The sequence below is a fragment of the Biomphalaria glabrata genome, chromosome 10 (assembly GCF_947242115.1).
Source record: "Biomphalaria glabrata chromosome 10, xgBioGlab47.1, whole genome shotgun sequence".
In the NCBI taxonomy this organism is placed as follows: Eukaryota; Metazoa; Mollusca; class Gastropoda; family Planorbidae; genus Biomphalaria; species Biomphalaria glabrata.
The window spans coordinates 41,025,815-41,050,968 of NC_074720.1; the positions used below are offsets into that span (position 1 = coordinate 41,025,815).

Genomic DNA, 25,154 nt, shown 5'->3' on the forward strand with positions numbered 1-25,154 from the left:
GTTTTGCCTTTGTGCCAGTTAAGTTTAAATATTTAGTAATATAAAGTTTGCAGACGTCAGTTTTTAACGTTTAAATATTTTGTTATGTAGAGTTTGCAGACGTCAGTTTTTAACGTTTAAATAGTTTGTTATGTAGAGTTTGCAGACGTCAGTTTTGCCTTTGTGCCAGTTAAGTTTAAATAGTTTGCAGACGTCAGTTTTGAACGTTTAAATATTTTGTTATGTAGAGTTTGCAGACGTTAGTTTTGCCTGTGTGCCAGTTACATTTAAATATTACGTAATTTAGCGTTTTCAAACGTCAGTTTTGCCTTTGTGCCAGTTAAGTTTAAATATTATGTAAAGTAGATTTAGCAGACGTCAGTTTTGCCCGTGTTCCAAAATGACACGTCCTGGCTTCGTTGATGTTTTTCGCTTCAGTCTGAACTCTTTTGACCCAAGAACGAACAAGAGCATGATCTTTCTACGGTCAGTGATAAGAATCGTACGCCTCGCTCAGTGTACTCAAAGATCAGCTTGTCCTCCTCCCAGTGCACCGGCCAGCAGTTTTTCTTTCGGTTGTTTGTCCAGACGTTTGTAAGAAAGTGAGGGGGTGAGTTTGGATGTGTAGTGAGTCACGTGATTACAGACAGCATCTCTAGAGCACACATTCTTTGAAACATATACTTTTCGAACAGTTTTCTTGATTCTTGAAGTCATCTTAGAGCCAGATTTACGCCAATGCAGAAATTGCAACAGATTCCACTCAAGAAAAAAACAACAACATTATTTTATAAATTAACTCTTTGTCTCCGTAATTATTTTCATCGTTCCGATAGAATTATTCATTTTGCTCATTTGTGTTTATCTCTATCCTGTTAGGGTTAAACTTCAATAACTCCTTTGTTTGTAATTAGAAAATGTTATATTTGGTTTCGAATTATAGGAGAATGCAAGCTCTTTTAACACAACACAAATTTAAGTTTATGAATAAAAAAAAAACAATTTTGTTTAATGTGGTCAAATCAACGTTGGCATCGTAAATTAGGAGAGAAAGAGTTAAACATTTGAATACTAAATATTAAAAAAAATGGTTAAAATTACATTAAATGGACATTACCCTAACTTTAATCGTTCAAGTCTTCAAAAAAAAGGGGAAACAGGTCTTTAAAAATGTCTCGCTGAGGGCACTGTTCCAAGTCTATCTACTTGTAAGTCTAGGTCTCGTTTGCGTCATTTCAAGATGCAGTGTTCAGTTCTCTACCCGCCAAACAAAATACTCAATGAAGTTGTTGTTTTGTTGTTGTTTTTTTTTGTTCAAAGTGCCAGTGTAACTCTCCTGTCCAGAAAAATAAAAAGACATGAATATGATAAGAATTTGAATTCTCGTTTCCAAATACATTGTATTCTCTTATCTCTCTTTTGTACAAATAAATAATAAGATAAGATAATAATAATAATAATCATGGGCGTAGCCAGGGGGGGGTTCTTGGGGTTCAAACCCCCCCCCCCCGAAATGAAATCCCCCCCCTGCGGAATTAAGTGACTGATTTTTGCTTTCATTTTGTTTATTTTAGGTGAGATTTTAATACTAAATCATCACTTACCACAGCACAGCCGAGGCAGTTATGAGTTAAAAACCCTCTACCAGGGGGTTTTGAGTTTAAATCCCCCTACCAGGGGGTTTTGAGATTTTAAAAACACCTATCAGGGGGTTTTGAGATACAAATCCCTCTATCAGGTGGCTTTGAGTTTAAAACCCCCTACAGGGGGTTTTGAATTTTAAACCCCCTACCAGAGGTTTTTGCAGTTAAATTCCCCTCTTCTATAAAACAAAACAAAAAAAATGCAAACAACAATCCCCAAATTCCAACAGCACAGTTGAGGAAGATTTTGATTTTAAAACCCCATCCAAAATTTACGATAACCCCATCTTCAATATAAAAAAAGCAAATTACACACTCAAAATTCTATGAGCGTAGCCAAAGGGGTTTTGAGTTTAACCCCCCTCCCCCTTCCAGTTGGGGTTTGAAGCTAAAAAGTACCTCTTCAATATAAAAAAAAGCAAATTACACACTATAAAATCTATGAACGTAGCCAAAGGGGTTTTGAGTTTAAATCCCCCTCCTCCAGATGGCTTTTTCTTTAAAGTTTAAAACCCCTCCAGATGGTTTTGAGTTTAAAATTCCCGTACAGAGCGTTTAGAGTTGAAAACCTCTCTCTTCAATATTATTTTAAAGCAAACTACAGTCACCAAATTCTATGATCGTAGCTAAATGGGGTTTTGAATTAAAAACAAAACAAAAAAATTATTTTAGTTTAAAACCCCTCAACAGATGATTTGACGAAAAAACTTTCTTTTTCGATATAAAATCTAAAGCGAAATACAGGCATATAATTCCAAGAGCGTAGTTAAGAAATGTTACAAATTTCTACCACTGGCTTGGGCTCCATTAATTAAGTGTGAATAGTCTTCTGCCGAAATTGAAAATCATTAAATGTGTCTCAACAAAGATGGCTAAGACAGATTTTAGGAGTCAGTCATAGAGATCGGGTCTAAATCAAAGAAATCATATGTCGAACTGGGAATCGAATCCTTAGTAAGGTTGTGACAGAGCGTCGCATGAGGTTTTGCGGGACATGTTTTCCGACAAAATGAATTACGCAAAATAAGAGTTGCGGAAACAGCTTGCCGGAAAATGCGCCGAACGGCGCGAGAGGGTTTAAAGTCAGTAAGAATAGCACATTAGGTTTTTGAAATAAAACTTTTTAATAGCAAGATAATGCACTGTACATACCTCAGAATATGCATTTTGTTGGCTTTCAATACCAGAAATAGTGCTCGGCGGCTGGGCTTCGCCCCGCGGTGGGGGAGCGCTGCAAACTCCCCCAGACCCCCTTGCTGTCAAGGGCGGGGAGTCTACAATAAACAATAAACGTCTTCCGAAAGGGTCAGAATGTAATAAAGATTAATTATGTACACACACACATATATATTTTTTTTTTCACCGGGGGGGGGGGGGGTGGAGGTCGGGGAATCCCCCCCCCCCAAAACCCTCCCCGAAAAAAAATCCTGGCTACGCCCATGATAATAATAATAATAATAATAATCTTTATTATCCGTAAGGAAATTTGTCTTACAATTTGTGCATTACACCAAACAAAAAACATTATAACTATAAGAAACCAAAGTGTACATTCACACCAGACTCACTCATAATTTACATGTGACAAAGTTTATACCAGATTGTTCTTATTTAATGATTTGATTGCCAGAGAAATGAGGAACTGGGGGTGAACACAGGCCTGGGATCAAGAAGGCGCAGACGTATAGGATGCAAGTCTGTATTGCACCTATCGATGAACCCTGCACACTTTGTGCGTGTCTGTGTGTGGGACTCGATGTGGTGTGCAGTTGTATGTGTGTATACAGATGTCTTGTGTAGGTGTGTTGTTGTTGTTGTGTGTAGACGAAGTGTGCTGATAAGTGTGTATGTGTAAACGCGGTGTGTGGAGATGTGGTGTGCAGATGAGTCTGTGTATGTGTAGGCTCGGTGTGTATAGATGTGGTTTGCAGATGAGTCTGTGTATGTGTAGGCTCGGTGTGTATAGATGTGGTTTGCAGATGAGTCTGTGTATGTGTAGGCTCGGTGTATAGATGTGTTGCTGGCACACTGCATGTGTTTGTTGTTGGCAGCCAGAGGGGTGTGGCACCAGATGAAATAGATAAGTGCTGCAGCAACGCATTTTCTAATCACGTGACTCATAGCAAAGAAAACGTGTTAAAAAAGGTATAACTTATCCCCCCACCCCACCCACTCCTATATCTCCTTCCTCCCCTGAAACAAACAAACAAACATAAACACAATCTGTTATTGTTTTATCATGGAACAAAATATTGACTGAGTTTATGGGGGTTTTTTAAAGCCAGAAATATGTTCTTTCTAGTCTCCAGGCGTTAAAACTTCTATGACATTGCGCTGAACAGTCGAGAAACTAAATCTGGGTTGATTGAATCCACCTTTCTTGGTTTACCTTTCTCTCTCCTTCCCCCTTCCCCATTGTGCATTCTAGGTAAATCCTGAAGTATGTGCACTTTAAAGCTGTGATTCACCCAGTGAAACGGAACTTGTGTTTTTTTCTTTTAAAGACTTGGTTCAATGACAATTCTATTCACTTTTATCAAATCCATAGTTCAAAAGATATCATAATAATAAGGTGGATAACCAAGCCACGAGCTACTCATTGTATCGATTTCCATACGAAATAGTATTCGGAGTAATCTACTCTTTGTAATGCAACCATAGACATAAATAAATATAGACTGGAAGTAGGAAGTTATTTTTATTTGGGGGGAGTCAATATGTTTTATGTACTATATCTAAGTGAAAAAAAAATGGCGGCGATTGAGCTATAAATTCTAGGACTAACATTTCAGCCAATATATACCTTTGATCTTACGTTTTGAAAAGTGCAAAACTGCCATATTCCCAATATTTTGTCTTTGTTTCATAATCATAGACATAGGCAAATATATATAGGTTTGTGATGTGGATCTACAAACTTATCTTTTCCCAAATATTTCCGATAATAATTTGTTCTTTGTCGTCCAGTCTATATATATATGTCTATGAATGCAACTTTATTTCTCATTAAATTCTAGAAGGCTAGAAAACAACAAATCGAAAAAAAAAAGTTAATTAATTTTAATTCCACACTGTATATAAAACTATATTTAAAAAAACAACAACATAAAACAATGACCTATTAGTATTACATGAAACTAAATACACTATTAGTATGTATCAGTATACGTCCACCTAATCATCTTAGTCATTGCCAAGACGACCTGTTTAATATCATAAATCTTAGGAGACTTATCGGATACCGCACAGCCTACCTACACTGTAACACTGCACATTTTACCACATATAAGTCTGTTTAGCGCATGCATGGTGTAATCAGCAGCGTATTATTACTGTTGTATGTGTTTCAAATAACATCGTCAAAGAGTAACTACCGTCAAGACTCAAAGGTTTTCAAGATTCAAGACTCAATGGTTCTCTAGCTTCAAGACTCAAAGGTTTTCAAGCTTCCAGACTCAATGGTTCTCTATCTTTCAGACTTAATGGTTCTCTAGCTTCCAGACCAAATGGTTCTTTAGCTTCCAGACTCAATGGTTCTTTAGCTTCCAGACTCAATAGTTCTCTAGCTTCCAGACCAAATGGTTCTTTAGCTTCCAGACTCAATGGTTCTCTAGCTTCCAGACTTAATGGTTCTTTAGCTTCCAGACTCAATGGTTCTTTAGCTTCCAGACTCAATGATTCTCCAGCTTCCAGACCAAATGGTTCTTTAGCTTCCAGATTCAATGGTTCTCTAGCTTCCAGACTCAATGGTTCTTTAGCTTCCAGACCAAATGGTTCTTTAGCTTCCAGACTCAATGGTTCTTTAGCTTCCAGACTCAATGGTTCTTTAGCTTCCAGACCAAATGGTTCTTTAGCTTCCAGACTCAATGGTTCTTTAGCTTCCAGACTCAATGGTTCTCTAGCTTCCAGACTTAATGGTTCTTTAGCTTCAAGACTCAATGATTCTCTAGCTTCGAGACTCAATGGTTCTCTAGCTTCCAGACTCAATGGTTCTCTAGCTTCCAGACTCAATGGTTCTCTAGCTTCCAGACTCAATGGTTCTTTAGCTTCCAGACTCAATGGTTCTCTAGCTTCCAGACTTAATGGTTCTTTAGCTTCAAGACTCAATGATTCTCTAGCTTCGAGACTCAATGGTTCTCTAGCTTCCAGACTCAATGGTTCTCTAGCTTCCAGACTCAATGGTTCTCTAGCTTCCAGACTCAATGGGGCATGCGGTACAGAAATCCCTTAGTTCAGACCCAATATGCAGATTATGAGAACCTCATCTGTATCTATGCTCCACGCCCTGTATTTAACAAGAGTATCATGAGACCAGCACAATACCGTCACTACTTCCCCCATCAGACGGCTTGCGATTTTCAGAGTGCTTCTTTGTGGAGTCCCTGATGTCTCTAATCCTGCTACGAAGCATAAAACGTTTGACCGACCAGCTTAAATGATTTTCTAACATAAATTGATGAAACTACTGTTGATATCTATACCGATGATCCCCCACCCCACCTCTGTAATAGGCTGCTCCCCTGGTCAAACTCAGTTTCAGAGGCGTGTCTATCGAAGGGAAAAATTCGCATTCACTCTGACATTCTTCTTTTTTTTTTGTGTGGGCACGAAGCATGTCTCCGTGATTGAGTGTGTGTTGGGCAGTGCAAGCTTAGAAAACAAAAACATTTGATTGTCTATTCCAGTCACGTGAACGGAGTTTTATTGGTTGGATCAACCAATCAAAGATGACGCGCAATTTGCAGCTAAGCAAACGATCTCTCTCTGCCGTCTGCTTCACTTCTACCAAATTTCCCCTGTTGAATATATGACGGTCTGATACGTCAGAATCCGGGCGTCATAACTGGCCTAATGAATATTCATAACCTGCTACATCTTGCTGGTCAAAACGATTGCATTCCGTTCATGGTAAGAAAATGGAAGAAGGTTTGATTGAGAAATAGATGTATTGTACAAATTTGTGCAATATGTTGCAATGTAATGGTACTTACAATAAATCTATGTCGAAATACTATACAAATATATCGTTTTGTTCTATGTACTGAAGAGAATAAAGGCAATGTTGATAAATCATCTTTTTAAAATGTTATATGCAAATTTTTAAATATATTTTTAGCACTGCAGAATCAAATTTTCTAAGCTCTGATAAGTACTAGACATAAGTTGGGGAAATAAATAAAGGCAGTTTGTATTTGTGCTGACCACATGGTGTCACAGAAATAAATGACCATTATATCATTGGCTTAATAGACCGCTCTTCCTTTAGATTATTATTATTATTATTATTACTATTGTTATTCAAAATACATTAAAATGATTTTCTTGTATTATTGTGTACTTCTTGACCTAAGACAGATGTTAAGCAAAACGGAACACGAGGGTGCTGTGTGGACAACACAGTGACCAGCATCTGACCAGCTATTCTGGAGATGTGCGCAAAAAATTCGTAATCTCGTACAGTTAACTTTATACGAAGCTTATATCAACTCTGTCTGTCTGAATGTCTGTCTGTCATGTAAAAAGTTTGTACACGTGATTTCTCCCACACCCAATCTCGGATCAAGCTGAAATTGTGCACGATTATTAATTTTACCTTCACAACACAGGAATCATTTTAAAAATTAACCAAGAAGTTGTACTTGACTTGTGGTGGTATAAGATGAATTAGTCCCCTTTATAGGTCATCGTCTGAGTCTAAATAAACACAAACCTCAAAAATATTAAGAGACCATAGAAACAATAGATAACTAAACAATCTTCCACTTTTCATAAGCTCTCCATAAGTAGAGCGCTTAGTGTGTTGGCTTGAGTCATGAGTTCAAATTCAGGTCGTTCCCCCTTTTTTTATATTTTTATAAATGCTTTTTTTAAATTGTTAGTCTAGATCTGGTAAAAGTTTAATTAATGACATGACTGATCCAAACTAATTGATACAAGTACATTTAAGATAAGCTTTTTAAAAGTATTTTTAGTTTTGCTTGTTTTGCTAATACATCTTGCAGCTTTGCTATCACAGATAAAGCTCGATCATGTTTAACTCCTTCTCTCCTAACTGACGATACCAGCGTTGATTCCACCAGAATGTGGTAAATAATTACGGAGAGAAAGAGTTAATATTGTAACAATCATCAGGTAATTTTTCTGCCCCCCAACATCGAGTCCAGGAAATAATGAAGATATTATTAATGGCATCATCTATACATCAATTTTAGAGTTCAATCTATGAACGACCATTTCTGTAAAGAATTGTTTCATTGTAATGGCAAGCAGAAGTAACGTCTGTATTATATAAGATAAGATAAGATAAGATAAGAAGTCGTAAATTTAAATAATCATATTCGAAATGTCGACTACAAATTTCACAAACTGTAGTAGGTCTAAGATGACCATTCTCTGATATTCTTGAAATTAAAAGAATTGATCTGTAAATATTATACTACTATGGGGAACATGCGATCAAAAAAATATTTTTTCAATATCGTTGATTCAAACTTTTTTCCCTCTGAGTTCTTGTAGTCTGCTCTGCCAACCTAACAAAAGGAACTTATTACTGAGAGCAATCTTGTGGCGGCCAGACTTTTGTTTATGTATTTACTCAGAGCTCACAAAAAACAAGCTGGCAGACACACGGGCATGCCAGATAATTTAACAGAATTCAGACACGTTCTTTCTTGCAGACGAGAAACAGGCAGCCGACAAGTAGATCTCGGGATTTTTAACAGGACAAATCTGGATCGAGATCTGATTTCTGAATCGCGATGAGTTTTTATTTGTGACGATAGAGAAAAAAAACTGAAAAGTTAGTGACGAGATATTTTGAATTAAATCTTCATTGTCATCATTAAAGATTACAATTCGTTTTGTAGATCCACTAGTAAAGCGAAATGTGTGCTTTTTTTTTTAAATTGATATTCACAAGAATACCTTTACCTGTCCCTTACTGCCCTTAGTCTGTTGGTCTTTGGGGTACCACTCATGATCTGTCAACATTCTCTCCATTCACTTCTTGCCTTTGACCTGGATTAGAGTCTCTTTTATTTTATGGCATGTACTAGGTACTAGGCACTACTAGGGCAGAAAGAGCACTTGTACGAATTGGTCCTTTATTTATTTTTATAATTTTTTTTATTATAAATTAATGACCTATACTTTTACCATAAAAATATTTATAAGGGCTTTTCATTTTATTATGTCCCATATTATCATCAGATACATAAACACCTCACAATGTAGGATCTATAGCTGAATAGTAAAAACCGCTGGACTAACTATCAAGGAGATATGAGTTCGAATCCCGACTCGAGCTGATGTGTGTTAGCTGACCGCCTAATGGCAGCACGGAAACCTTCTCCCATATTCCCCATTACGTCACATGACATTGGATCAAAACGTTCTGATTATGAAAAATGCGCTATACGATAGTAATTGTTTTTGTCAATATTAAGTTTTAATATATCTGTCAAGACAAAGTAAACAAAAGCAGCCACTTAGACCCTGTAGAGGCGCTCTGACTGAGCGGTAAACCAGGGGTTTCGGGTTCAAATCCTCGTGAAGACTGGAATTTTAAATTTCGGTATCTTCGAGTCCACCCAGCTAAATTGGGTACGTGGCGTTAGTAGGGGTAAAGTAAAGGCGGTTCGTCGTTGTGCTGGCCACATGACACCCTCGTTGGCCACAGAAACAGATGACCTGTAAAACATCTGTCCAATAGATCTCAAGGTCTGAAAGGGGAAACTTTACTTTAATTTACTTATTGCTTTTCATTGATATTTTTAAAAATCTATATTAAATAAGATCTTCGATATATCAACATATTAAAAAAAAAGTTTTGTTTATTTCCTTTAAAAATGTCCGACGTTTGGTCGTCTGCTAGACATCTCTTACATCCCTTCCACTATCTTCTCATGAACTAATGGGGCTACTGAATGATTCTGATAAGTACGACCACCATCTCACTTCGGTATCACTGACGATCGCAGTGACTTGACGTTTAGTTCTCTTGATGGTCATTTTGGATATCGCGGTCATTAGACATTTTAATCTCAGTGTTGGTATCGTTATTCCTCTGAGTTCTGTCCGTGCGGGGTGAATACACCAACCTCAAACAACACGAAATATGAAGAAAGCGAAAAATAAAAGAGACGGACAGACAGTCACATGAGTTACAAACTACAACAGTTGTATCGAGACCTAGCAATTATCTTTTCTTATAAATTCCAGACGTTCCTTCAAAAGATAAGATAATTACGTCCGACTAGTGTCAATCTAGTTAATTAGAGACTTAAAACTCTGCAAAGTCATTGCTTTCCTTACACTTACAAAGCTCAACAACAACAGCGTAAAAACTGTTATTCAATGGATACCAGCTCATATAGAACTAGAAGGAAATGAGAAGGCTGACACACTCGCCAAGAGTGAAAGAACTAACTCATAAAAAACCATTGCACTCTATCCAGAAGAAATGAAGAAACTAATAATAAATAAAATAAATAGAGAAATGGACAAGCTCTCATCCAAATCACTAGAAAGATGATGTCTATTATAAGCTATCCCGACAAGATCAACGTCTAATCTTTCGACTCAGGACCGGACACAACAGAATGAGACAACATATGTACTGGAAGCTCAAAATTGGAACCATTGAAATCTGTCCACATGTAGTATCACCGGAGAATGCTGACTATGTCATCCAAAACTGCTCTCTTTACCAAGAGGCCCGTACAAGACTCTGGCCCCAAAACACCCCAATAGAAAGAAAACTATATGGAGAGCTCCCTGATTTGGAAATCACTGAGCAGTTCATCTCATATATTGGTCTAGTCATCTGAACACTCCAAGATAAAAATGAGAACAAAGAAGAAGAATTGGTTGATTCAGGCAACACATTCCATGTTCTAATGGAGCACTTGTACGATTTTGTCCTTGCATATGAAATAAGAACTTTGCCTTTATCTTTGTGCCTTTATGAAAAGCAGTGACCTTTAAAAAAGTAGTAGCCCTTTAAAAAATTAGTGGCCTTTTCTAAAAGTAATGGCCCTTTATAAAAAATGGTAGCCCTTTATAAACGTAGTCCTTTAAAGGAACAGAGACACAAAAAGCCTAGACTTGTTATGAATGAAAAAGACATACGTTTAAATGTATTGGGCCTTCATCTGAAACAACTTCATGTCACGACTGCAACCTTGCTCTATTACTAGTTTTGAATTTCTCTTTATTAAAACATCAAGTTCCTCAAGGTCAATTTCATTGCCTAGCTCGTCAAGCTCACTTAATCAATCAGTCAGTCAATATCAATTTCACCAGAGGTCGTCAATGTTAATTTTTAAAATAACGAGTCAAGGTCATTTGCCATCTAGCTCGTCAAGGTCAATTTCATTAACTATATTGTCAAAGTCACTTAAGTAACTACTTCTATAAACTCACTTGATGGATTAACCAGTCAAGCTAACTTGACCAATCAGTATCAAGGTCAAATGAACGAGAAGTTGTCAAGGTAAAAAAAAAATGGTCAAGTTCTCATTAACATCTAGCTCATCAAGGTAGCTTCACTATTTCGTCAAGGTCACTTAATTAATTAGTTGGTTAAGTTAAGTTACTGGATTAACCAATCAGTCAAGCTCACTTTATCAATCAGTAAGTCAAGACCAATTCAGCAAGAGGTAGCCAGGTCTATTTTTTAACCAACCAGTTAAGGTCACCTTAACATCTAGCTCGTCAAGGTCACGTCATTAAGAAGCTCGTCAATGTCGCTCTATTATCTAGTTCGTTAGGGGCATATAGACTGGAAGAGGACGTTCGTTTATTGGGACCTTTTCGTTGCTTTACGTAGGATTCTAACAAAAAGACTACTTCCGGTAAAATACGAAATTTGATTGTGTGAGTGTGATTGTGTATGTGTGTATGCCAATCATTGTGTGTGTGTATGTGTTTGTCTTCCAGTTAAAGTGTAATGTTTCAAACATCTGTTTACTGTTCTCTTGGTCCCTCTGCCCTACTTTCTGTTTCCGTACCGGCTCGCTCTGACCACCCCTGCACCTACACAGTGTCCGAACGTCTATGCTTCTCTCTCTCTATAGACACGTTAATGGTCTGACCAGGTCTCGCGGCCAGCATTCCTCGCGGGTGTTTCGCAGTCTGGACACATGTGGTATTGCAGGGCTTCTTCCACGTCGATACATGACTCCCGGTCAATGAACATATAAATGTGTGTGTGTGAGCGCAGAAAATGTGATTTAAATTTTAGACCCAAGCTGAAAACACAGAAATATGAGACGAACTGACGACCTGGCAACTGGGCAACTTTAAGCGCTATTTTTTCCCCCGCATTCTCATGATTATCTTTTTTTTTCAGGTTTTTTTTTTTCAGCTTTTCTTTTGTATCATGAAAATGCAGTTAGAAATTGTTGTAGTTGGTATCATTGATAACGTCAACAGAATGTCAAAGGTTATGGATAAAATATACGGTAAAATGTATCTATGTTTTAATTATGTTCAAAATTAAGGTCGCTATTAAAAAGTGCCTAATTTTCCGGTGCCTTACTTTCCGCCTAGTCAAAAAGTGCCAAATTTACAGGTGCTTAAACTTCCGGGTGCCTAATTTACCGGGTGCATAAGTTTCCAGTGCCTAAATTTCTTAGCTTCCATTAAGGCACTCAGACCCTTTTTTTTAACATTCTAAATTATCATTATCTTTATATAATCATTTATTTTCACGGTCTTGTTACTACAGGCTTTCTCTTTACCAAATTTGTTAAAACTACAGGCTTTCTCTTTACCAAATTTGTTAAAACTACAGGCTTTCTCTTTACCAAATTTGTTAAAACTACAGACTTTCTCTTTACCAAATTTGTTAAAACTACAGACTTTCTCTTTACCAAATTTGTTAAAACTACAGACTTTCTCTTTACCAAATTTGTTAAAACTACAGACTTTCTCTTTACCAAATTTGTTAAAACTACAGACTTTCTCTTTACCAAATTTGTTAAAACTACAGACTTTCTCTTTACCAAATTTGTTAAAACTACAGACTTTTTCTTTACCAAATTTGTTAAAACTACAGACTTTCTCTTTACCAAATTTGTTAAAACTACAGACTTTCTCTTTACCAAATTTGTTAAAACTACAGACTTTCGCTTAACCAAATTTGTTTAAAACTACAGGCTTTCTCTTTACCAAATTTATTTAAAACTATAGACTTTCTCTTAACCAAATTTGTTTAAAACTACAGGCTTTCTCTTTACCAAATTTATTTAAAACTAGAGACTTTCTCTTAACCAAATTTGTTTAAAACTACAGGCTTTCTCTTTACCAATTTTTTTTTAAAACTAGGGACTTTTTCTTTACCAAATTTTTTAAAACTACAGACTTTCTCTTTACCAAACTTTTCAAACTAGGGACTTTTCTCTTTACCATTTTTTTTAAACTACAGACTTTCTCTTTACCAAACTTTTTTTACTTTTAGAGACATACAAGTTGTTTTTTTCTCTGGACATATCCCTTAAACTTCTGTGACTGCCATGGTGTAGGCCTTAGGCCCCATGGCCTACACCTTTTAGAAGAGATCTCATTGTCGATCTAAGGGCGTCTATCATATTGATGAACTACTCAAAGTGTGTTTGTTTTTTTTTAGCCTTGAAAATTATGCCTGACGCGAGAATCTCTATCATAACCAAATATTAATATTGTTTGATTTTTGATTAGTTAAGTATGAATTTCTTATATCATACGTTTTTTATTCTACATATTTAAGTTTATTTCCAACGGTTTAACTCTTTTTAAAAAGTTTTTCTGTATAAATACAATTCATGCGAGTCCAATAATTAAGAAATAGTGAGTGGGTTACATTGCTTTGTAGACCCAGTTGTGACCTACATAATTTGCCTTATGCCGAAGTAGACAATACGTTATCTCATTTTTTTTCTTTGATGTTTTGTCCATTTTTTTAAATATTTGTTCTCTTATCTGTTTTTTTTTTTAATTTGAGTCTAGCTAGAATATTGGGCCTTAAGCCGATTTGACCGATTGCTCCAAATTGGGACCTCGCCTGGCAGGGGCCCCGCAATTTACATTTAGCATATCAGTATCAGTCATCGCTTTTGTCACTGTCTTTTAAAGTAAATTAAAGATGTAGGACTTAGAGTTTAGAGGGTTAACATATTTAGTGTTATTGTACGATGGGCGTAACTTTAATTAACCCATTGTCACCTATTGCGTTTGAGTTGCTTCCTATGCATGTTGTATAATAGATGTTGGTATAATGATCTAATTAATAGTAATAGTTGTTGTAATAAAATAAAATAGAAGAGGACCCTCACAAGCATCCATTAAACTGCGCCCCGCAATTTTTAAGGCCGGCCCTGATCCCATTGGCTGTATTTACGAGATACACCGTATTCTATATTGGTTTAATTATAATTAGTTCTTAGCTTGTCATGAAAGCAAAGTAAACAGGTGCGACCTTTGACCTTTTGACCAGTGGGTCAGTTTACTTTGTGTGATATCAATCTAGGCACCGCGTTAGCAGCGGCTGACCACCACCGGACAGTTCTCGGTCAGCTGCTGCGCCCTGCCAGAAAGGTATTCCCCTCTGAGAGTCGTAGTGACGTGAAGGGGCAAGCGGAAGAGGGTGGGCGCCGGAGGGCGTGATATACATCATGAGTGAGTGGCGGAAACAGATAATAGTCAGTGCCTTCTAGAATCGGAAGACAGAAGATGAATGGCTTTTAAGAGGGCTACCTATCTGGCTAACTAGTTTTAAGTGCTAACTAAGATGGAGTAGACAATAGAGAGAAGGGAGGAGATGGACAGATTGGAATGAGAATTAAAATACTTACGGGAAAATCCGAATTTCAAAAGTATTGAGATCATTGACATAAAATATATAGACTGGCAAAAGGGAAATAATTTTCTTGTAACTTGAAAACAGGTACATCTGACGCAATGGCATTTATTAATTCTGGAAAGTCGCATGATGCGTTAGAAGTAGTTTAGCGCACTACAAAGAATAGACTGTGAATGCGCCATTTAAAATGACATACTTTAGGACTTGAGAAAATAAATAATATAGTAGTCTGTTAGATGAAGGCCATCATGGGGTCAACAAATTTATAGAGACAGAGAACTTGATAGATTGCAGGGTGTGAACTGACTACATGAAAATATGCATTTTTTGTCTTGTTACTAATCTTATATCAACCCACTCTGTCTGTTTTTTCTGTCTGTCTGGTAAAAAGTTTGTAAACGTAATTTCTCCCTCACCCAATCTCGGATCAAGCTGAAAATTTTGCACAATTATTTATTTTACCTGACAATAAGAAAATTGAAGAATTAGTTAATTAGCTATGCGTAATTAATTTTTTTTTGTTTGGTATCTCGAACGAGGGAAAGAAATGGTATTCGAAGAAGTGGTGATATAAGCTGAATTAGTCCCCTTTATAGGTCGCCGCTTTAAATTGAAACAAACAATATTTAGCTATGCAATCTTCTCTAATAATATGTACCTCACTAGCTGAGTGGTTAGCAAGTCGGCCCGTTGAAGCGTCTTTCAGGTCTTTACCTCTTTTTTTTTTTTTTACATACTTTTAAAAACCAATTGCAATAAAAATCCTGCCAGATATCCATTTCTTTCATCACCCCACCCCCGTGTTTCCCAACTAGTCCCAACGAGTCCAGATAAGTGATAGAATCATAGCGTATTGAGAAAGCTAAAAGCATGACATAGCCCTAAACAAAAACAATTGTTACAACTATTATTAACCGCACAGATTTATTTTTATTGTTCTAGATCTATTACACATTTAATTTGCATGACTGAGCCAAACTAATTGATACAATTACACTTCGTATAAGCTTTGCTTTTTATTTAAAAGTATTTTTTATGTTTTTCTTCTTGTGTTTTATTTTGTGGTCTGTTTGCTATCAGGGGCATAGCTAGGAATTTACCATAATTTGTGGGCCCGGGGGTGGGGGGAGCTTGACATTTTTGAGGGGCCCTGCATTTTGAGTAATACTTATTATATAATGTAAAAAAAAACCCACTCATTTGGGGGCCCTGCTCAAGTGGGGGCCTTGGGGGATTTTCAGATTCTCCCCCCTCCCCACCCTAACTACACCACTGTTTGCTGTCCAGTAATTCACATGTCGATCAACTGCTCTGTAATTAGCCCGTTCAAGTATTCTCCAACCTCTTTAAGACCTGGAAGGTTTAGTACCCTACTAACGATTGAAAAGAAAAAAGTGCCTTATTTTCTGTGACTAAAGCTTTTCAAAGGTCTTAACTTACTGTAAAATCATTGGTATCTTATCTTCTTATATAATACAGACGTTACTTCAAAAAAAAAGAAGATGATTACGTCCTACGCGTCATGCATTCAGTCATGCATATTAACCACTGACCTACATTCTGCCAAGTCACTGGTTTTCCTTGCTAGCTCAGGCAACCCAATCCATGCTCTAATAGCACTAGGGAAGAAGGAGTATTTGTACAAATTTGTCCTAGCATATGGGACGAGGAATGTGCCTTTATCTTTGTGTCTTTCTGAGTATTTTATTAAATTTTGTTTTTTTTGTATTTGAAGCTTATGGTTCAGTGTTTTATGTATGATTGCTACTTTACTTTTAAAACTTTTATCCTGATTCCTGAAGGCTTTCTAAATTTAGTGATTTTACTAAAGGTGTTACTCTAGTCAAATGTGAATATTTGTTTGTTATTAATCTCACTGCTCTATTTTGTGTCTGTCCCACTTTCTTGAGTTATAATTGACATATTTATATATGTATACGCAGCTATAATTGACCTACTTATATATGTATGTGCAGCTATAATTGACCTGGCAAATGCCTTCGCGATGCTTTAGCCTTAGCTACATAGTCACTTAACCAGCAAGTTTTAACAAGAATCTATTATTAACAACATCAGTTTTTAGAATTCTTCAGTGTCTACATAAATCTCTTTTTTAGTCTCTCTCTCTACCCCCCCCCCACCTCGCTTAGCGTAATAAAGCAAATCATATACACCCTAGCCTCTCCCCTCTTTACCTCTCCTGGCCCCGCAAACCAAAGACTCCCTATTTTGAGTCGCGCCCTCATTACAAGCCATCGTATCACCCCCCCTTCCCTCCCCTCTCGCTCACCCCTTCAACAGGAGCCTCGAACCAGACCCATGGCATACATCTCTCGCCATGCACGTGCGAACACAAACACTATTACACATAGCAGTGCGCGCGCACACACACACACACATGCACGGCACAAAAGCATTCGTATTCTGTACATGCCGTCTACCCCAGCCCCCCCTTCTCCCCCCTCGCTATGGAAGGAACAAAAAAGAGTAGCCTGCGTTGTTACTCGCGACTTACAACGGGTTAACTCCACAGCAGTAACGTAACTAGGTAGAAGCGAAGGGGGTGGCAGCTTGTCTCATCTTTTTTTCATAATTTCAGTAAAAAGTATAAGGTTTAAAATTGAAGATATTAAAATATATTAATGTAGTTTGAGTATATGCAAAGAAATCAATGGACCCCATTCACCAATCGTAAACAAACACGCTTTAAGTTACATGCTTTCCCATCTTTTCTGTACTACTTACTACCTAATTCGAATCAAATAAGGATATCACGTGATCCTACTTTGTTTTAGCCATCGACATCACGTGACCGTTAGTTTTGGTGAATGATGTCCATATTTCAATGTTACACAACACATACATTGACTTATGTAAATACATATTAAAGTAAAGTAGTAAAGTTCTCCTTTCAGACCTTGTGATCTGTAGGGCAGATGATGTAAAGGCCATCTGTTTTTTTAGCCTACGGTTTAACGAGGGTGTCATGTGGCCAGCACTGCGACCAACCGCCTTTACTTTTTTCCCCAACTAACGTCAGGTAGGCTACCCATTAGAGCTGGGTGGACTCAGAGGCGCCCGAAGATCCCGAAATTAAAAATCCCAGTCTTCACCAGGATGTGAACCCCGGTCCCCTGTTCGGAAGCCAAGCGCTTTACCGCTCAGCCACCGCACCTCCATGTAAATACATGGAGCAGTTTAAATGTGAAGTCAGTGGTTCATTTCCTCCTACAACAGGGCGTAACGACCGCTTGACATTCATAATGCTCTCTTTTTTTTTTTAATTAAAAAATAATAATCTAGGCCAACTTTTGACTTCAATAGGTCGTGTTCAACCTTTTTGAATTCAATTAATATGCTAAATAAATAAATACTTAGGTTACATGTACCTCGAGGTGAAGCGCTTGGCTTCTCTGCCACCAGGCGCCAAAAAAAAACAAAAAAAAAACAAACAAACAAAACGATGAATTTCGAAATTAATTGAGAAATCTGTAAAAATATTTTATTTTAGATATATATATATATGTATTAGAGATTTTAAAGTAACCAATTTGAATTAGTCTGTAACATAGACTATATATTACAAAGAACACTGTATATCTACGTATGGAAAAAATGCTTTGTTGAGGATATGTTGTTTTTTTCTCAGTCTGTGACTTTGTGGAGGATATCTTATCTTATGAAATATAGACATTGCTTCAAAAAAGAAGATGATTATGTCCTACGCGTGTTTCTAGGTCAATCTAGCCATGCATGTTCTGCATAATCATTGGTTATCCTGGCTGACCTGGATATGTTTTGTCTTAGTCTGTATATCTACTTATGGGAAAAAGACTTTGTTGAGGATATGTTTTGTCTTAGTCTGTATATCTACTTATGGGAAAAAGACTTTGTTGAGGATATTTTTTGTCTTAGTCTGTATATCTACTTATGGGAAGAAGACTTTGTTGAGGATATGTTTTGTCTTAGTCTGTATATCTACTTATGGGAAAAAGACTTTGTTGAGGATATGTTTTGTCTTAGTCTGTATATCTACTTATGGGAAAAAGACTTTGTTGAGGATATGTTTTGTGTTAGTCTGTATATCTACTTATGGGAAAAAGACTTTGTTGAGGATATGTTTTGTCTTAGTCTGTATATCTACTTATGGGAAGAAGACTTTGTTGAGGATATTTTTTGTCTTAGTCTGTATATCTACTTATGGGAAGAAGACTTTGTTGAGGATATTTTTTGTCTTAGTCTGTATATCTACTTATGGGAAGAAGACTTTGTTGAGGATATGTTTTGTCTTAGTCTGTATATCTACTTATGGGAAAAAGACTTTGTTGAGGATATTTTTTGTCTTAGTCTGTATAACTACTCATGGAAACAAGACTTTGTTGAGGATATGTTTTTGTCATTGTATATCTACTTATGGAAAGAAGACTTTGTTGAGGATATGTTTTGTCTTTGTATATCTACTTATGGAAAGAAGACTTTCTTGAGGATAGGTTTTTGTCTTTGTAAATCTACTTATGGAGCAAAGACTTTGTTGAGGATAGGTTTTTGTCTTTGTAAATCTACTTATGGAGCAAAGACTTTGTTGAGGATATGTTTTGTCTTTGTATATCTACTTATGGAAAGAAGACTTTCTTGAGGATAGGTTTTTGTCTTTGTAAATCTACTTATGGAGCAAAGACTTTGTTGAGGATAGGTTTTTGTCTTTGTAAATCTACTTATGGAGCAAAGACTTTGTTGAGGAAATGTTTTTGTCTTTGTAAATCTACTTATGTAAAAAAGACTTTGTTGAGGAAATGTTTTTGTCTTTGTATATCTACTTATGGAGAAAAGACTTTGTTGAGGATATGTTTTTGTCTTTGTATATCTACTTATGGAGCAAAGACTTTGTTGAGGAAATGTTTTTGTCTTTGTATATCTACTTATGGAAAAAAGACTTTGTTGAGGATAGGTTTTTGTCTTTGTATATCTACTTATGGAGAAAAGACTTTGTTGAGGATAGGTTTTTGTCTTTGTATATCTACTTATGGAAAAAAGACTTTGTTGAGGAAATGTTTTTGTCTTTGTATATCTACTTATGGAGAAAAGACTTTGTTGAGGAAATGTTTTTGTCTTTGTATATCTACTTATGGAAAAAAGACTTTGTTGAGGATAGGTTTTTGTCTTTGTATATCTACTTATGGAGAAAAGACTTTGTTGAGGATATGTTTTTGTCTTTGTATAACTTCTTATGGAGAAAAGACTTTGTTGAGGAAATGTTTTTGTCTTTGTATATCTACTTATGGGAAAAAGACTTTGTTGAGGATAGGTTTTGTCTTTGTATATCTACTTATGGAGAAAAGACTTTGTTGAGGATATGTTTTTGTCATTGTACATCTACTTATGGAGAAAAGACTTTGTTGAGGATATGTTTTTGTCTTTGTATATCTACTTATGGAGAAAAGACTTTGTTGAAGATATGTTTTTGTCTTTGTATATCTACTTATGGAGAAAAGACTTTGTTGAGGATATGCTTTTGTCTTTGTATAACTACTTATGGAGAAAAGACTTTGTTGAGGATATGTTTTTGTCTTTGTATATCTACTTATGGATAAAAGACTTTGTTGAGGATATGCTTTGTCTTTGTATATCTACTTATGGAAAAAAGACTTTATTGAGGATATGTTTTGTCTTTGTATATCTACTTATGGATAAAAGACTTTGTTGAGGATATGTTTTTGTCTTTCTATATATACTTATGGAAAGAAGACTTTGTTGAGGATATGTTTTGTCTTTGTATATCTACTTATGGATAAAAGACTTTGTTGAGGATATGTTTTGTCTTTGTATATCTACTTATGGAAAAAAGACTTTGTTGAGGATATGTTTTGTCTTTGTATATCTACTTATGGAGAAAAGACTTTGTTGAGGATAGGTTTTTGTATTTGTATATCTACTTATGGAGAAAAGACTTTGTTGAGGATATGTTTTTGTCTTTGTATATCTACTTATGGAGAAAAGACTTTATTGAGGATATGCTTTATATCCATCTTGAATCCAGTCAAGAAATTCTATATAACGCTCTTGTTCTGTAACCCAGTATATCTTTAATTGTCTAGTAGGCTATAGATCCTTCTTTTTTCTTTAATGCTCTTGGATTCCCCCCCCTTTCTCTCTTGACTCAGCTATCTTCTCTCCTCCTTACATCTTTCCTACACCCTCCAACCCTCTTTACCTTACTTGCAACCCCCCCCCCCCAGCACCTTCTCTCTCTCTTTTTTTCTCTTGCGTTACAGGCGCTCACCAGAAGAAGGGCGTAGTCATGCACGCGCATCTACTCACACACACGCGCTAAACTTTTATTTACTTCATCTATGCACCCCCCCCTCTCTCTCCACCACCCACCCTCCCGCCCGCCGCGCCCCCCATCTCACTAACTCATCATTTCTCGCGCCCCCCCCCTCTCTCTCTTCCCCTCCCCTTTTTCTTTGCCTCCTGCAACAGTGAAGCTCGTACGTGAGCTAACGGCACATCGCCTTTTCATCCGGGGCGAGCTTCTAAGAGTGAGTGCTCTCTCTTGCGGCCTTAATATTTCCTTTCAGGGATACGGATTTCTGGAATTTCTTAGTTGAAAGACTTTATTTAGAGAAATTATAATTAAATAATTAAAAAAAAAATAACAGTCTAAGTCGATATCACTCTAGTGGATTCTGAAACCTTTTTCGATCTTTTTTTTTTCTCGTATTTCTGAAAACTTGGTTTAGATTATTTATTTGGATTTCTGAATCTCTTTGAGTGTTCCATTTGGATATTTTATTTGTATTTTTCAGAGAATACTGTTTAGGAAAGTTTAGTGCGGGCGGAAAGTACGGTTGTAAGGTAGGTGTACATGTATACGCATACAGTCATGTTAATATAAACATATTCACATAGTAAAATGTATCCTATCTTTCTAACAAACTGGCTATTAGTTATTTATTTGATGATAATAGAAAATTATGCCAGAAACAATATACATATGCACCGATGCACAGTATCATACATATGCACATACATATAACTATATAACACATACATATGTAGTTTTTATCATTTATTCGCATTCCTTAAAAAAAATATTCTAGAATTATTCTTCGATTCGGGAAAAAAGTTTTTTCCGGAAGGATCAAGGTTTATAAAGGGGGATAATTAGCAATGTGCACCCTCCAATGCATGCACGATCTAGTATTGCTGCATCAGTATCTTCCTGTGAGAATAATACAAATCAATATCAAGGCTTGTTTAAGGATTTATAATTAATATGTATCCCTCTTTCTTCTTCTCTTATTACTATTATTTTTTTTAATGAGGTAATTATGCAAATAAAGATTACTCGTTTTCTACCGTTTCAAGCTTAGAAAACAAGGGTATTAATAGATGGACACCACCGTTATGGTCTAGCAAGGGCAATAGTTATCTTTTCTTATTCGAGGTCTACATCCAAGTTTGTGTTCCTTCCCCCCCCCCTTTGTTAACTCTTGATTCTGGCGGTCGTGCACTCTAGGCAAGGGGAGGTAAATCTGTTGTTTGAAACGCTCAACCCCTCAAACCGTCCACGCCTAAATCTGTGTTTCCCTTTTCAACGGCTTTTAATTATTTCTGCCTGGGGCAGGGGCGTTTCTTTTTTTTTCCCTTAACTCAGCATCATTAGAGCAGGAAAAGTAATATTTTTTTTTTTTACAAAATCTAACCCTCACTTTGTTTGCAAAAAAGTTTATACACGTTATTTCTCACACACAAACTCGGATTAAGCTGAAATTTTGCACAATTATTTATTTTACCTCAAACACAAGAATCACTGAAAAAACAACAACAACAACAACAACCAAAAAAAAAAAACAATGGTAGTTTATTATTGTGTTTGGTATCTTCAACAAGGGAAAGAAATCATACTTGACAGATGTAATGGTATAAGTTGAATTAGTCCCCTTGAGGACCCTTGAACCCTAAGTGAACATTTTTTTATGCATTTAAACAACGACCACGTAAACATTCACCAAGATACCACCGTCTTCCCTTCCCCTTTCACAACTAGTGCACACAAGTGATAGGATCATATCGCATTCAGAAAGCTAAAAGCTAAACAAAAACAATTGGTAAAAAATATGTGTAATCACGTAGATTTATTATGTGTTGGCCAAAGAACCTGCAAACCAATTAAAGCTAATTGAACAATTACGCTTAATATGAGAGGAATGCATATTTATATTCAGGATTCAAAAATTCAATTTCAATAAAATAACGATTGTTGTGGAGTGTGTATGTGTTTATTTTCGTGACAGTGGGAAGAGGGTAGCGATTGGTTGTGAATGATGCAACATATGGGGCATTGTCGTCACTTGGTCTAAGTTAGGGAGGAGACGCCTCCAGAACGTGAGACCGAATTTGTGTTATTGTAGTGCGTTCGATTTTTGTAACAAAAGCATATTATTACTAAAGTCTGCTACAGTTATTTGATCTCATTTCAACTTGATTTTGTTGATATTATAAATAAAGTTCTATTTAGTTTTGTTCACAAAAGGAAGTTATTCAAGTTATTTGAAGGCTTGTTAATTTAGATATATAACCCCTACAACAGGTTTCGTTGTCTACCAGCAGCTTGGTGCTACAAGTCAACGACCGGTAACAACAATAATCTAATCAATAAAACAGAGTACTAGAAAAAGAAGGATCCCAATATGAAGAAACGTTTTGTCGTTATAATGGAACCTACAGAAAAAAAAGTACGAAAAAAAAAAAAAAGATGGGGAGAGATTTAAAAATAATAAACAAACTAAACAATGTCAAGGATGTCATATTGAAAGGTCACTGTTGCCAACTAAATAATTCAAGTATATTGTGCGACGAGCGAAAGAGTTTAGACATTTTATTTTACACTGCTGCAAACTGCACCCAAATATAGACTTCATAAACTCTTTCTCTCCTAACTGACGATACCAACGTTGATTCCACCAGAATTTGGTGAATAATTACGGAGAGAAAGAGTTAAGACATTTTTTTTTACACTGCTGCAAACTGCACCCAAATATAGACTACATTAACTCTTTCTCTCCTAACTGACGATACCAACGTTGATTCCACCAGAATTTGGTAAATAATTACGAAGAGAAAAGAGTTAAAATACTACCCTTATCAATACTTCCGTATTCTGTACGCCGGAAACACCAAAAAACTTGCTATTTGAACAAAAAAATGGATACGGATGATGTTTCCCTTTATAAGAGTGGGTAGGGAGAGGGCAGATGGGGGAGGGGGGGGGTCCAAATTTGAAAATCCGCCGGTCCCCCCACCTTGAGGGTGGGCCAACTGAGTGTCCGAAATTTGTTTTTACATTCAATATTACTCCGTGATCTCATGTCACGATGTCGAATGTCAAAAGGCACAGGCCCCCTAAAGAGGTCAAGCTCCCCTGGCCACCTAATCCTTAGCTACGCCACTGGGAGAGGGGTGCGATGGAAGAGGGGAGACAAATTGTCAGAACGCGAGAATGGAATTCGTCGTAAGTAGTTAACACCTTCGTCTGTTTCCGTTTCCAAATTCATTTTTTTTTCTTCCTTTCTTTTTTTTTTTTTTTTGGCGCCTCTTTGAACTTCGCCCCTGAGAGGCACACGTGTTTGGTATAAAGAAACATAGAAGTCTGCTACGGCTGGGCATAGTTAAACAGAGAGTTATCTCTCCTGGATTCAACTTACAAGCCTCCAACAACACGGGAGATCACTGGGAGAGAAATGTGTAGGATGACCCAGAGAAAAAGCGGTACAGGAAGAGTGGAGGATTTACCTAAACTGTGAAATGTGGTGACGAACGGTAGACATTAAACGAAAGTTAAATATATTCCAAAGCAGTACTTTGTATAATAATTACTGGTTCTTGGTTTAGCAACAAATACTTATTAAAAAAAAATTAATTATAAAAGCAGTGGCGTTGTTAGGGTGGTCCAAATTTGAAAATCCCCCAAGCCACCACTTAAGGGGTCCCCAAAATGAGTGTCCGAATTTATTTATTTTTTTACTTTAAATGTTAAGCCAGTGCCACCCTATCTTGCTATTCAAGTTGTTAAGTAAATTGGTGACCATGTTGCATGTATTCCATACATTAGACTTGTATATTTATTAAGTACATTATCTCATGTCCTGATGTCGAATGTCAAAATGCAAGGGCTCCTAAAGAAGCCAAACCATCACCCCCCCCCCCGGGCCCTCAAAACCTTGCTACGTCACTGCATAAAAGTATGTTTTCGTCAAAATTATTGAGGATTTTCACATCAAAAGGTTGGCACCAGTAGTTTCGTATTTGTTTGTATAGTGATTTTTAAAGACATTTCAATAATAAAATAATATAAGATATGATTAAAAAATAAAGCGATATGTACAAATGTGAGAGCCATGTAAGGGAACTTTAGAAAATGAAAATAGGAAACGCGGAAAAGATTTCGAAATAAATAGAAAACATCAACAATGTCAAGGACGCTCTATTGAAAGATCCCTGTCGCCAAAATCTATACTAAAAATAACTTTGTGCCCCAAGCGGAAGAACTTAGACTTTTGTTTCTGCGGTACTTTCGTTCTGCACACCGGATGCACCAAAATGTTAGCTATTAATAGATTTTTTTCTAATCAGGAATATCCCCTAGAGCAGCGGTTCTCAACCTTTTATGCTCGGCGACCCCTTTTTAC

General features: G+C 36.5%; 2 protein-coding genes across 6 annotated transcripts in view; one reads left to right on the plus strand and one right to left on the minus strand.

The window, feature by feature from the left end:
* Positions 1-25,154, plus strand: part of LOC106079641 (hemicentin-2-like) — a 142,230-nt gene that overhangs the window by 49,298 nt on the left and 67,778 nt on the right. For 2 of the 5 annotated variants that reach the window (XM_056043532.1, XM_056043536.1), the window contains exon 1: positions 21,117-21,318. The gene's annotated coding sequence lies outside the window, so the exon portion shown is untranslated. Of the gene's footprint in view, positions 1-20,922; positions 21,003-21,115; positions 21,319-25,154 lie in introns of those variants that run through there. The other 3 variants (XM_056043533.1, XM_056043534.1, XM_056043535.1) reach the window with 3 other exon arrangements.
* Positions 5,064-6,033, minus strand: LOC129928576 (variable charge X-linked protein 3B-like). The gene is made up of 2 exons (XM_056043234.1): positions 5,946-6,033; positions 5,064-5,848 (listed from the first exon to the last, which is right to left on the minus strand). Exons 1-2 carry the CDS (start codon positions 6,031-6,033, stop codon positions 5,064-5,066), a joined length of 873 nt encoding a protein of 290 aa, XP_055899209.1.

Coding starts and splice junctions, on each gene's coding strand:
- LOC129928576 (XM_056043234.1), bottom strand. CDS start 6,033: ATGCTTCGTAGCAGGATTAGAGACATCAGGGACTCCACAAAGAAGCAC. Junction 5,849..5,945: donor TGATGGGGGAAGTAGTGACG/GTATTGTGCTGG, acceptor GTCTGAACTAAG/GGATTTCTGTACCGCATGCC.